The 15,196-nt window shown below is 48.1% G+C and overlaps 1 protein-coding gene across 2 annotated transcripts in view; it reads left to right on the forward strand.

Moving 5' to 3' along the window:
* The window catches only part of LOC140425105 (HEPACAM family member 2-like), a 227,846-nt gene that overhangs the window by 116,779 nt on the left and 95,871 nt on the right, over positions 1 to 15,196 (forward strand). Inside the window, exon 5 of one of the 2 annotated variants that reach the window (XM_072509011.1) lies at positions 4,773 to 6,241. The exons of the other annotated variant lie outside the window; for it this stretch is intronic. Coding sequence (XP_072365112.1) covers positions 4,773 to 5,125 — 353 coding nt within the window. The 3' untranslated portion in view covers positions 5,126 to 6,241. Of the gene's footprint in view, positions 1 to 4,772; positions 6,242 to 15,196 lie in introns of those variants that run through there. 2 annotated transcript variants of the gene reach the window in all.

Genomic DNA, 15,196 nt, shown 5'->3' on the forward strand with positions numbered 1-15,196 from the left:
TGAAATACACTGTTGAAAGTCTTTTGATAATCCATGGGGATTAAATTGGATTACACCTGTGTATGGGCACTGGGATTGAGAAACACAATTAACCCATGCCCATTTGGTGTAATGCAGCCAAAATTACTTGTGTTGCCTGTTCGTTATCATGATTCCAGTCGTCATTAACATTAACTGGACACTTCAGCAGGGGGTCCATTATCATTACTCGTTAGCATTGCTTAAAGCTACAGTGTATCTCTTAAAGGCGGAGGTGCATTGTAACTGAAATAGGCCTTGGGAGCCCTTTGTGAGCGGAATCTGACCCTGGTAAAGAGAGAAAAATGGCTGAACATGGGATGAGTAGCCACCCAAGTTTTCCAATGCTGCATTGGAGGTTTTGGTGGAGAACACAGAAAAGAGGAGAGATGTCCTACCTGATATCCACTTGGAGACAGGTGATCCTCCAGGTACATGGTGCAAAAGCAGTGCGCAAATTGCCATGGAGGTCAGTGGCAAAAGTGCAGGCTCAAGAGCTGGACGCAGTGCTGCAAGATTAATGACCTCACATGAGACATCAAGGTTAGTAAATATATTTTCAAATGTCTTATCCTACCGTTAAACCAGTAACCGGGTCTGTTGAACAAATCATCATACCAAATCACCCGATGTAGCCATCTGGGATGGCCACTTACAAAGGGAAGTGTGGCCACTTGTAAAGAATCATGAGAAATATGGCCAATGCAGGATCCAGACGAACTCAGAGCTTAAGTGTATATTGGCTACTAGATAACCAGACACTATCGAAACCCCCAGCTGATTTGCATTCTAATGGCCCATTTCCCCAGAACAAAAGACTTGTACTCAGGTATCAGATACAGAAACAGACGCCACTCCCTTCATCCAGGAAGCCCAAGGTCAATGACTGCTCAGGACATGCCCAGCCATCAAGGCACCCGCCCCTTTATTGTCCAAAATCGAAGGCAGTAATCGAAACCTGGCGAATTATTGGGTCCAAAGCTAAGGACCTTCCAAAAGAGCGCGAAACCCCCGAAGGATAAAAAGAGACACTGCCATGTGTTCAGTCTCCAATTGCAGCATCATGATCAGAAGCAAGTTCAATACCAACTATCGCTACATGATGGATGAGCCCAGCAGAAACAAAGTCACTTCTCCAGACCCAGCCATGCAACATCCGAACAAAGGCCTTGTTCCTCTGCATAAAGCCGGGTGCCTGAAGTTAAGTACAGGTTGTTGTAGTGTTAGGTGTAATTTAGCTTGTAGTGTTTTATGTTGCATGTCGAAGTAATTCTTGTGTGTAAATAAACTATCATTGAACTTGAACTAACTAACTGGTTGTTTGGTCTTTGATCGATATCCGGTAAAACCTTGTGGTGGTATCATTTGATACCTACCGACTCTAAAAAGCAATATCATCATTAATAACTATCAGTATCCAGTTAAAAAGAGCACCATTATTGGCGTCTCCGGTGTGAATTGGCAACATTATTGGTGACTCTGATGGGATTTGACCTAGAAGTGATTTTATCACTCCGAGAGAACCCACAAAACATTGAATTAGAAATCCAATTGGGAAAAGTGAAAGAAACCACAAGTGTAAGGCCCATATCGATCAAATCTCCAAGATTCGGAAGTGTGTATTAACTTGCATGCGTACTAACAGGGATATAAGGTAACCTCGTTAGATTTTGTTGCGTAAAACTATCGGGAGTATTGTGAACCGGAAAATAGCTTAGGCCATACCCGCTGTTCGAATCGCCGCCCTATTCCCCCTGTCCCAAATTTACGGCAGAGAAACAGAGATTATGGTAGGAAAAGAGATACCAGTAGCAATGGCAGCAAATGCAATGGCACGCCTATGAACCCACAGGAACCCGAGATCGCAGTGACCAGTAGAGCAGAGCAGTGCCCCATATGGGAAGAGGAATTACAGAAGTATTTGAAGGGGAGAGGATGGCCCCTTTGGCCCGAGTTTTGTTCGAATGAAGAGTCAGGTCCAGGATAGTATAGGACAAACCTGGTGGGATAACCTAACCGAGATACATAAAAAAAGAATGTAGGAAAAGTTTGTAAGCCAATGGCAATTGTGTCCTGTCTGGCACAATTGCAAGGCACAGAGGAGGTCATGAGGACGTTCCGCAGACAGCTTGTAGAGAAAGAGGAGAAGAGTGAGGGAAATTTTAGTGAATGTAAGAAAGTTAATGAGCAACTCCGAGAGCAGCTAGCAGCTAAAGACAAGGAGATGGCTGATGTCAAACGGGCACACCAATCTTGTATAGTTCACCTAAGCAGCTTTCAGACACAATACGATAAGGCCGACCAAGATACACAACGCGCAGTTTTGGTAAGAGAAGAGACGGAACAACAGGTAGAACAGCTAAAGGGGATAGAAACCACTATTGCCTACTTAAGACCTTTGTGCTGGTGGCCCGATTTAAAAGCAGACGTCACGCATTATATTGAAAATTATTTAATTTGCACACAACATAATCCAGAAAGATACTCCAGGAAAGATCAGTTAAGGCACACCCGACATGTTAATGGCCCATGAACGAATTTACAGCTTGATTATATTGGTCCTCTCCACCCCCTGCAGAGATGGTTTTAAATATGTGTTGGTAGTGCTCGACACCTTCACAAAATGGGTGGAAGCATTTCCCTCCAGGACAAACACGGCTAAGGCAACAGCCAAGATTTTGACGCAGCAGATATTTACACACTGCGGACTCCCCCGCAATATTGAATCGGACCAAGGTTCTCATTTTACAGGCAGAGTTATGCAAAATGTCCTGACAATTTTCGGCATAAAACAGAAGTTCCATATTGCTTATCACTCACAATCCAGCGGCATTGTGGAACGTATGAATCGGACCCTGATAGTTACTATTCGGAAAATGTGCAACAACACAACACCACATGGGGCATGGTTCTCCCATTCGCCCTTATGTTCATTAGGAACACAGTATCAAGTTTCACTGGATTCACCCCCCACACCCTCATGACCGGACGGCCCATGAAAGGAACTGAATATATATTGGGACTTGATTTGGCCAGCCCCACAGTCACCGCCCTCACCCACGAAAAAGCAGTCCAACAAGTCACGGAAAATATTAAAGCAGCCCAGCTCGCAGCAGCTGTCCGACTCGGTGCTAGGAAAAAGCAGAGTACGGCCTGCTTTGATAAAACAGTCCACCCAGTAGAGTATACAATCGGTCAGCAAGTGATGGTTTCCCTATACAACCGAAGTTCGTTCCTCTCCCCTAAATTTGCAGGACCCTACTCCATTTCGGATAAAGTGAACCCCTCTGTTTACAAAATAACGTACTCCAATGGAAAATCAGGTTGGTTCCAAATCAATCAGCTTAAAGTTTATGGAACCCAATGCAGCCACTCACACCACGTCTCCCTGGCAATGGCAGATGAGTACGCCCCGCCCACTGACACCCTCCCCCAGCCAGGACAGTACGTCCACAGACCCGACCGTGTCTCCGTCCACAGGAACGACTTTCCACCTTGAACTTGATTCAGACGCTAGCGACAGCACTTCAGACTTATTTGAAATCAACGACGAATGGCACAACCGCCCAGGCTTCAGTTGCTCCAGCCCTGGAACCACAAGCAAGACATGTTTGGCCCCCGATACCGCCTTTCATTGCCACAGCCAGAGCCACTGCCTGACGAGAGAAATTTGCCCTTTGCAGCTACCGCCCCTCATGACCAAAGAATCCACCATTGGCACCGCGATAACCCGTTACGATTGATAAGGAATGGCGATTCGAATCCCACAATATCCCACGCAGCCACGGCACGAAAACGGCAGACACGAGTTTGGCAACCGGGAGATGGTGATGACTCAGAGTCTGACTCCCGTTACGGTAACCCTTTCGCGACGCTTTTTGATACTGTACCCTGAGGTGTCCATATGATGAGAAAAAGGAACCGGCTGTGGTTTATGGTGTCCTATTTTCTGATGGAGCCTGCCCGCTTTCTTTCTTTCTTTCTGATCTTACATGGTTTTAGTTAATGTCACTTTGACATGGAATTTCTTGATACAGTTTATTCTTCCGGTCTCACATGTTTTAATTAACGTCGCCCATTTACTAAATTTCTTGATGCACTCACGATTACTCTTCTGCACATTGTCGGAGTCCATATGTTACAAATTCTTTCCGCTCGTGTAAGGTCACCCAGGCAGTGGAGTAATGGCACTAATCCCCGCCCTGCCTGAGGATCCCCTATGTATTCGGTCAGCCAAGCTCGGGTAGTGGAGCAACAGCACTGATCACCGCCCTACCCGAGGAAGTCCACCCATTCTTGCCCTGCCGCGGCTCACACGCACCCCATGTTCCCACCATCATGAGTAACTTGGAAAAGTTCTTAACACGCCTTACTGTCCTTGGCAGGTCTTTGTTTCCCCTTATCTGTTCTTTTTGAGTGTGGTTTAAAGAATGCTTTTTGTCACAGTCTCTGCACTCAACTCTTTACTTTCAGCGACCCTTTGGTCGCTACCTCAACTGCTATTTACATGTTCAACACACTTGGTTGTAACAAAATTTGCTGCTATATGCATCGACCACAAGCTGCGAGATTCCTTGCACTTTAACAGAATTTTTTTTTTTTCCGGATGTCTTATCTCCAAAATGTTTTTTTTTAAAAATGAGGGAGTCACACATGGTGACGATTCTAATGGGTAATTGAAGCTCAGGAGAGAAAGACAAACAAAATGAGATATTAACCAAGGGTAATAACAGATATTATGCTTGCACCCCCAGGAATAACCGAAGAACGAAGAACAAAAAGACAAGAAGATGAAGACAGAACTGATGACCTCCATTGTGATCATCGTTGGATCCCTATAGTTGTGCGCGTTGACAGCCTTTGTACCCCACACCACACCGTCCCATACATGACCATACAATATGAGACTCCTAGCCCGGACACCACACCTCACATGAAAATAAGCACTGATACCCCCACGTGGTGCGAAAACATTGTAAAGTGGTATTCCCTCTCCTATACAGTAGAAGCCCTCTTGGTAATAGCAATACTGTGCAGTGTCGTTCAGACACTTCGACTCCGCAAATGGCGAAGGAGAGCCTCCCGCTCCCCTATATATACACTCTGAGCCCCTTTCCTGGGAATCCACCAAACCCCACAAACCTTTTAAACCTTTTTTCTGACGAAATAAAGATTGTGTTTTTCTATGATTGTAATGAATTAAGTAGAGATGTGATGCTGCTGTTGTTTAACATTTTTGTACTGTATTATAAGTTCCGTTTGATATTTGCCAGCAGCATGAGTGTAGCTTAGGTAATGATAGTTAGAGGTTCCCTTGTGTAAATAAGTTAAATGTATGATTAAATGTTTATAGTGGCCCCTTAGAATTTATGAATGTGTGATGTATTAAAAACTTAGGTAAATGCTCCAAAAACATAGGACAGAGTAGTGTAGAACCTGTCCTTGACTAAGGATAACCGGCACACCAAAGACGGATGAGGGATCAACAATGTGATCCACCAAATTCGCGTTCAGGATCAAAAGGACGGGATGTAGCCATCTGGGATGGCCACTTACAAAGGGAAACATGGCCACTTGCAAAGAATCACAGGAAATATGGTCAATGCAGGATCCAGGCGAACTCAGAGCTTAAGTGTATATTGGCTACTAGATAACCAGACACTATCGAAACCCCCAGCTGATTTGCATTGTAATGGCCCATTTCCCCAGAACAAAAGACTTGTACTCAGGTAACAGATACAGAAACAGACTCATCGGCGCCACTCCCTTCACCCAGGAAGCCCAAACAGCCAAGGTCAATGACTGCTCAGGTCACGCCCAACCATCAAGCACCCGCCCCTTTATTGGTTAAAATCGAAGCCTGCCGAATTATTGGGTCCAAAGCTAAGGATCACCCAAAAGAGCGTGAAACCCCCGAAGGATAAAGAGACACTGCCATGTGTCCAGTCTCTTTTGTCCCCGGCTCACTGGCACTCTCTTGGCCCCGGCTTTCGCCTCAAACCATTTGCAGCATCACGACCAGAAGCAAGTTCAAGACCAATGATCGCTACCAGACGGATGAGCCCAGCAGAAACGAAGTCACTTCTCCAGACCCAGCCACGCTAGATCTGAACAAAGGCCTTGTTCCTCTGCATATAGCCGGGTGCCTGAAGTTAAGTACAGGTTGTTGTAGTGTTAGGTGTAATTTAGCTTGCAGTGTTTTATGTTGCATGTCGAAGTAATTCTTGTGTGTAAATAAACTATCATTGAACCTGAACTAACTAACTGGTTGTTTGGCCTTTGATCGATATCTGGTAAAACCTTGTGGTGGTATCATTTGATACCTGGCGACTCTGAAAAGCAATATCATCATTAATAACTATCAGTATCCAGTTAAAAAGAGCACCATTATTGGTGTCTCCTGTGCGAATTGGCAACACCACCTACCAGCAATCTCTATCAATCAGGTCTCATACCTGACATTCAGATATTTCACCTTACTCTCACACACTTAGCACTATTGCAAGCCTCACACCCACATCGTACAGCTTGCAAATACTGCTAGCTATTCAACCATGACAGCCACATCACCTGAACATATTGCAGTACACTTACTGACTTGTGAGTCCCAGAGGAAATGGTAAGCAGCAGGAAGCAGCAGCAGGGTCCCAGGTTTGATTCCGGCTTGGGTCACTGTCTGTGTGGAGTCTGCACATCCTCCCCGTGTATGCGTGGGTTTCCTCCGGGTGCTCCGGTTTCCTCCCACAGTCCAAAGATGTGCAGGTTAGGTGGGTTGGCCATGATAAATTGCCCTTAGTGTTGGGTGGGGTTACTGGGTTATGGGGATAGGGTAGGGTGCTCTTTCCAAGGGCCGGTGCAGAATCGATGGGCCGAATGGCCTCTTTCTGCACTGTAAATTCTATGAAACTATTTGGAAGCGGACGGGAATGCTTGCATTCTCTAAACCCCCTGGAGGCAATGGTGTTAACTATGTAGAAGGGCCATTGCTGAGGCTGAACCCATGAAAGATGATTAATTTCTCTTCTCACATCCTACATCCTACATCCTCCTCTCTTAACTTCCAAGCTGCAGATGGTGCCAGCATACACCTCTTAACATCCCAACTCCCACTGTTAATTATATCACATGAAGTTAAGTGCTTACAGGTGGACGGTATTGATTGGATGGTTATTTCAGCACAGATAAAGAGACACTGACATGAGTTGACTGAGTTAAGAGATGCATACCAGCAAGTAAATTTATTGCAAGTGAAAACTGGCTTTAAATTCTTTCTTCACCAACAGGAGATCAGGAGTATAAAACCTGCCATGTTTCCACTCTGTGCCCCAATCTTGTGTCTTTCCTGATGTCTGAGAAATGCAATATGGCTGGGCTTGGAGGGACCCCATGAGGAGTAATGTTGAAAGCACAGCGCTATCACATGATTTTACACTCACAATCACCAGCTCAGATCCTGACACTGCATGTGTCAGAGAGGTTAGCATCGGGAATGGAACTGCACACAGTGAGACAGGAGGCACAGGTGGTTTGCATCCAGGGCAGATGGCAAGGATAGTGAATGTGTCAGCTCACCAGAGGGTAAAGTTGCACATGGGCTCTTCTGCAGAGGATTGATGCAAGAACTTTGTGACCAGATCACAGAAGTCCGTGAAATAGGAAATGGGAGCAGGAGGGTGCCATTCATCCCTTCTGCTCCGCCATTCACTATGATCATCCAACTCAATATCCTGATCCCACCTTTCCCCCCCCCCCAATATCCTTTGATCTTCTTTGCCCCAAATGCGATATCTAACTGCTTCTTGAAAACATAAAATGTTTTGGCCTCACCTACTCTTTCTGTGGTAGCAGATTCCACAGACTGACCATTCTCTGGGTGAAGACATTTCTCCTGGTCTCAATCCAAAATGGTCTAACACGTATCTCAGATTATGACCCTGGTTCTGGACATCCCCCCCCCCCCCCCCCCCCTCATTCTTCTGAACTCCCAATGAATATAATCCTAACCGAATCAATCTCTCCTCACACGTCAGTCCTTCCAGCTCAGGAATCAGTCTGGCAAAACTTCTCCGCACTCCCTCTATAGCAAGAACATCCTTCCTCAGATAAGGAGACCAAAACTGCACACAATATTTCAGGTATGGCCTCACTAAGGCCCTATACAATTGCAGCAAGACATCCCTGCTCCTGTACGCAAATCCTCTTGCTATGAAGGCCAGCATACCATTTGCCTTCTTTACCGCCTGCTGCACCTGCATGCTTACCTTCAGTGACTGGTGTACAAGGACACCCAGGTCTCGTTCCTCTCTCCTAATTTATGCTATTCAGATAATCTGCCTGCCCGTTTTTGCTATCAAAGTGGACAACGTCACATTTATCCAAATTATACTGTATCTGCCATTCATTTGCCCAGACACTCAACTTGTCCAAATCACTGAAGGATCTCTGGATCTTCCTCACAGCATCAGCACCGCCCCTCCATCCCCACCTCTGTCAACTTGTTCAAATCACTGAAAGATCTCTGCATTCCCTTCACAGCTCCCGATACCCCTACCATTGATGTGCATCCTGGGGACACAACTCGATGTAGCTGCAGAGCATGAAAGATCATGCAGATTGAGGGACAATGAAAGTCACTGGGGGGTGGAGGTGGTGGTGGGGGAGGGGGGGGGGGGGGGGGGGGCGGTCACTACCTGTAGCTGAGGGGAACGGAAATGCCAAATGTTCACTATTGCAACATGTAACACCTGATACATGTGAAGCCTCTATCATGTTAATCTTCACAGCAGGCCTGCCTGCCCCCGGACACAGTGGTCCAAGATCAAACACCCCCGATGCACACCCCGTTCAGAGGATGGGTGTGAGCACGCTGTCAGCAGAAAGATAGGAGGCAGATTTTAGTAGAAACTGAGGAGCACCAGAGCTTTCCTCACAGCGAGTTAACGTCACTATCCTGCTTTGTATATTGACCTGCTGACAGTGCCAACACAGGCCCATCACCCTGGGGTAATGTTACACAGACCCTTGGAGGGTGGCACAGGGTGGTCGGGGTGGGGGCGGTGGGATGGGGGGGGGGGTGATTGTGGGACAGGGATAGATTGGGAGGAAGGTGGGAAACGGAAAGGAAAGGAAAACAGAGGGTGGTGGTTGATGGGAAATGTTCAGAATGGAGTACAGTCACAAGTGGAGTACCACAAGGATCTGTTCTGGGGCCGTTGCTGTTTGTAATTTTTATCAATGACCTAGAGGAAGGCGCAGAAGGGTGGGTGAGTAAATTTGCAGACGATACTAAAGTCGGTGGTGTTGTCGATAGTGTGGAAGGATGTAGCAGGTTACAGAGGCATATAGATAAGCTGCAGAGCTGGGCTGAGAGGTGGCAAATGGAGTTTAATGTAGAGAAGTGTGAGGTGATTCACTTTGGAAGGAATAACAGGAATGCGGAATATTTGGCTAATGGTAAAGTTCTTGAAAGTGTGGATGAGCAGAGGGATCTAGGTGTCCATGTACATAGATCCCTGAAAGTTGCCACCCAGGTTGATAGGGTTGTGAAGAAGGCCTATGGAGTGTTGGCCTTTATTGGTAGAGGGATTGAGTTCCGGAGTCGGGAGGTCATGTTGCAGCTGTACAGAACTCTGGTACGGCTGCATTTGGAGTATTGCATACAGTTCTGGTCACCGCATTATAGGAAGGACGTGGAGGCTTTGGAGCGGGTGCAGAGGAGATTTACCAGGATGTTGCCTGGTATGGAGGGAAAATCTTATGAGGAAAGGCTGATGGACTTGAGGTTGTTTTCGTTGGAGAGAAGAAGGTTAAGAGGAGACTTAATAGAGGCATACAAAATGATCAGGGGGTTGGATAGGGTGGACAGTGAGAGCCTTCTCCCGCGGATGGAAATGGCTGGCACGAGGGGACATAACTTTAAACTGAGGGGTAATAGATATAGGACAGAGGTCAGAGGTAGGTTCTTTACGCAAAGAGTAGTGAGGCCGTGGAATGCCCTACCTGCTACAGTAGTGAACTCGCCAACATTGAGGGCATTTAAAAGTTTATTGGATAAACATATGGATGATAATGGCATAGTGTAGGTTAGATGGCTTTTGTTTCGGTGCAACATCGTGGGCCGAAGGGCCTGTACTGCGCTGTATTGTTCTATGTTCTATGTTCTATGAATGGCGAAGAGGAGGTATTGGGGAAAGAGGGAAATGTGGGGGAGAGGAGGAAAGGAGGGAAATAGTGGGGGGACGTTAAGCTGACGGACATAGCTGCATCTTATGTGAATCTGGTGAGGATGAGGGCTTCCCTAGTCCTCCAGGGGTGTTGGGCCCTTGTCGCGGCCTGTCCTCCATGATCCGGCTCCTCCCCCAGCTCCTCCATGGGCTCGACATCCAGCTGCTCCTGGTCCGACTTCTCCTCAGATGAGGCTACATGTCCCTCTTCCTCCTCCTCTAGCACATCACCTCACTACTGTGCCAGGTTGTGGAGGACACAGCAGATCACCACTAAGCACAAACCCTCTGGGGGGTGTACTGCAATGCTCCACCAGAACAGTCCAGGCAACGGAACTGCATTTTGAGCAGTCTGATACACTGCTCAGGGACATCACGGGTGCCAATATGGGCCTCGTTATCTCGGTCTCCGCGTCGGTCTCGGACCATCGCACCGGTGTATCAGTCAAGACCTCAGCGCGTATTCCTTGTCCCCCAAGAGCCAACTCGTCATCCTCGGGTGGTCCTCAAAGATGCTGGGGATCTCCGAATGCCCCAGGATGTACCTGTCATGCACACTTCCTGGGTAGCAGACACACACGTGCATGATACTGAGGCGGCGGTTGCATACAATCTGAACATTCAGGGAGTGAAACCCCTTTCTGTTGAAAAAGGACAGTCCCTGATGCCCCAGTGTGTGTAGGGCAACATATGTGCCATCTATGATCCCTGGATTTGGGCTATTCCAGCGATGGCATCTTCGTTGGCCTGGTCCAGGTTGAAGATGATAAAGTCAGAAGCCTGGGCATACAGAGCATCCCTGACCTCTTGCACCTGTGGGCTATAGAATAAGAAATGCCACACAGGTTCCTGCTCGAACCATGTAATGAACCGGTGACATAAAAAGTTCAGTGCAGCGAGGACTTGACACAGGTGCTGCATTGCCTCACTCCCGAGATGGAATTCCTTTGGCACGTGCTGTCTGTCATCTCATCGAAAGACTGATAATGTCTACACATCTTGGGCCGTCGCTGGCCCCCCCGCCCACCTCTGGGTTCCTCCCCAGCCTGAGGGGCGGCTTGGTCATCATGGTGTGCAGCGGCCCCCTTGCACATGGGGTGCCGCCCCTTACCTGCGCCGTAGCTGCTGCCGCCTTCTCCGGCATTTGCCCGTCTCGGCTGCCATCTGCAACGTGAGAGCAGCTGCTGCGAGACTGACACGACCATCCATTTTGATATCTGTAAGAAATTGAAGAAGTAGAGAGACTAACAATCAGTTAAGGCTTCCATCCCGGGACACTCAATCCCCACACACCCCCCTGCCATGCACCCTTACTATGATAATAATAATAATCACTTATTGTCACATGTAGGCTTCAATGAAGTTACTGTGAAAAGCCCCTAGTCGCCATATTCCGCCGTCTATTCGGGGAGGCCGGTACGGAAATTGAACCCGCGCTGCTGCCTTGTTCTGCAACAAGCCAGCTATTTAGCCCACTGTGCTAAACCAGCCCATGACTGTCTCACCTTCTAACAGAGCGCCATCCAGTGAGCAAGTTGTTCAGGCAAACCTTGCTCTGCACACTCACCCCCCCGGCCATATCAGGAGCTCCTAGACCCCAGACCACTACCGGGAACATTAGCGAGACTGTGCTCAGTTGCCCTTCCCTGATCTGCACACTTACCCTTTGGTCACAAGAGGATCCACAGTGCTGAAGCCCTGCTACCTCCTGTTTTAGTATTTGCTGCTGCCTCAATGGTGCTAACGCTTCTAGAGTTCAGGCACACTATCCAGGCTTCAAAGTTTCCTTGAGATGCTATGCACGAATCATCCTCTGAGACTTGGCATGTGTATTCTGAAAGATGCACTTCAGAGTTGAGAATATTTTGTTTATTAAACGGTCAACAGTAACAAAGATTTGAAAATCAACTATGTAACATTCCCCATATCACATGAACCATTAAACAACAAGGAAACGTCACCATTCGATATTGGTACCAATACAAAGCTATATCAGCTCATTGTCACAGAAAATCCAAACATGCGTGACTGGATCCTCCGGTCCCCCAGCTGCGTGTGTCTTGGCAGCGTGCCGTTTGTTGGTGATGGGATTCCATACTCCCGCCGCTGGTCAATGGGATTTCCCATTGAAGCCACCCATCGCAGCCGCCTGGAAATCCACGGGTGGGGATGCGCTGCCAGCGGGAACAGGTAATTGTAATGGCTGGAGAATTCCAGCCATGGTATCAGCCCTCGCAGGTTCCTCAATAGAAATGGAGGATAAGTCTGAGAATATGTTATCATGTTCAGAACTTTGTCGTAGAAATGATCTGTCCATCAATGTGTGGCTTGTTCCATGTGTCAATGTCAGCTCCATCCAGGAGCCGCAGCTGTGCAGGCCCTCCCACATGGCCCAATCTCACCAGAACCAAATCCTGCCATCCACATCTTCCACTCGCGCTCAAGGTGCAGTTGAACATCCTTTACGTCCAGCGTGTTTAACCCGCGGTGACATGTCAGTTACATGCAGCACTCACCACACCACAACAAAAGCATCAGCAATCTGCAAAAACATTTCTTCAACGGTGTCATCAGGTGACCCATTTAGAACAATGTCGCGCACCAGGACCTGCAGCGCTTTCTTGCTTCAAACTGGATTGGTTTCTGGACTCGTACATCCCCTGAGCCAGGTGTTCCAGGCTCTAGGTGTCTTAGAAAAAATTGTCCTTCTTTCCGGCTACAGAAAAGGATAGAAACAGCAACAGCAGCCCCCAGGCATCTGCAGCCACCAGCAGGAGCAAGCAGCAAACATAATTTGCAAATATTTTGATTTATTGACAGTATTAATAATACAAAGGACAATACAATGAGGACACTAATCACTTGGCACCCAGCATAAAATACAAACAGATCATCATACGAAACGACAAAGCAAAATACAGAACGAGTAATAAAAAAACAGTAGTAAGACAAACCCAAACTGGCAAAAATATAAACTGCAGTAACACGGTACCTATCATATAAATCCCCCCGCCCCGCCGGCAAACATAGACCAAACACAGGGAAAAGAGGAACACCAGCGATCTGCGTGGCTCCCAGAACGGGAGCACCAGATGGCTACTGAACACAACAAGTAACTGGTAGTCCATGAAAATGTCCCAACGCAACCTCTGGACTGCGCAGTCGAGTCAGGCCATCGTCCCTGATCTCCTGCAGTATTGGCATCAGCTCTTCCGCTGCCACCCAGTCCGGGGATTGGGCCACAAGAACAAAAGGAGTATTGATAGGTCCATAGGTCCAAAACAGAACATGTAGTCAGATGTCAACACACAAAATAAGCTTTCAAAGATATCTGCAAGCTGCTCGAGAAAGCCCTCTTGCATCTTCAGCCCAGTTCTAGGTCTGCCAAAATCCTTCCCTCACCACACTCCAGGTAAAAGAGGCCGAAAGGCAGCTGCCTTCTTTCTTCCTTCCTTTCACCCCAAAGGCAGCAGGCAAGCCCAAGGGGAAGAGACAGCAGGCACACACCAGCAGCAAGTACACAGAAGAGCAGCAGCAGCAGACTCCAGGCATCTGTAGCCACCAGCAGGAGCAGCAGCAAACACAACCTACAGACTTTTAAGCTCAAATAATTAAATTAAAGTAAATAAACTTGGGGACCAATTAAAAGGGCCGCTCCAAATATGAGCACTACCCAAACATAGAATTTACAGTGCAGAAGGAAGCCATTTGGCCTACCGAGTCCACACTGGAAAGACCAACCCACCGAGGCCCACACCTCCACCCTCTCCCCACAACCCAGTAACCCCACCTCACCTTTTTGAACACTATGGGCAATTTAGCATGGCCAATCTACCTAACCTGCACATCTTTGGACTGTGGGAGGACAGCGGAGCACCCGAAGGAAACCCACGCAGACATGAGGAGAACGTGCAGACTCCACACAGACAGGGACCCAGCAGGGAATCAAACCTGGGACCCTGGAGCTGTGAAGCAACTGTGCTAACCACTGTGCTACCATGCTGCCCATCGGAACACACAATCGGAACAAAGATCAACAGAAACTTACAAACATCAAATCAAAATGTGATTGAGAGTTGATATAGCAAACCAGCCCCTGCGGTGCCCACCTGAGCACGAAAAACCACGATGGTGGCCTTGGACACATCATTCTCCTTCTCCAGGGACACCTGGCCACGAAAATAGACGTGCAAGAAGGGCAGACAATCTTCTTGGTCGCCCGCTGCCTGGATCTGTAAATGATGAGTTTCGTCAGGCCCTGAAGCAGGTCTTCCTCCTCCCCTGACCCTCTCCCCACCGGGTCCGCATAGATGAGGGCCCTGGGGCTGAAGTGCATACAGAACTTTTAAAAAAATTAACAGAAAAACAGAAAAGGGGGTGCAGCCGCGAACACTTAACATAGACATGGTGCTCAGATTCCATGAGCCCGCAAAAAGTGCAGGCATCAGGGGCTGCAGCACACTCAACCCAGTTCCTCAAGATTGAGGGGGAGGTCATCTCTATAGAGGGACCTCCAGTGGATGACAACACGGCGCGCCATGGCGTGTCTTAGTGAGGGCAAAGACGTGAAGGGTGTGCAGCCCCAGCAGCTCCTATAGGAAACCCCTCCACGCAGTGTGAAAAGGCACGGAGGGCATTTCCGCGAGGCGGTTAGGATTGTGGGGCACAGACTCCCGAGGGGGTTTCGGGGCCTCAGTCCAATGTGGAATTCTGCCTGAGGAGGGGTCCGTTCAGACAGGGGTCCACTGCACACCTGCACTGCCATCAGTACCACTGGGTCCAAGCTGGACCATTTTGATGTCTTGGGTAGCATCAGCCGTGTGCCGGACCATCACCCCCGCACGTTGAGCCTACTCGTGGGGTGTCATCCAGCCCACTCCTCCGCCACCCAGCATGCCCCTGATCTTGGTCACCCTGGCAGCCACAGGCCCCCTCCGCCAGCCACCTGAAAGGGT

The sequence above is a fragment of the Scyliorhinus torazame genome, chromosome 6 (genome assembly GCF_047496885.1).
Source record: "Scyliorhinus torazame isolate Kashiwa2021f chromosome 6, sScyTor2.1, whole genome shotgun sequence".
Classification (NCBI taxonomy): Eukaryota; Metazoa; Chordata; class Chondrichthyes; order Carcharhiniformes; family Scyliorhinidae; genus Scyliorhinus; species Scyliorhinus torazame.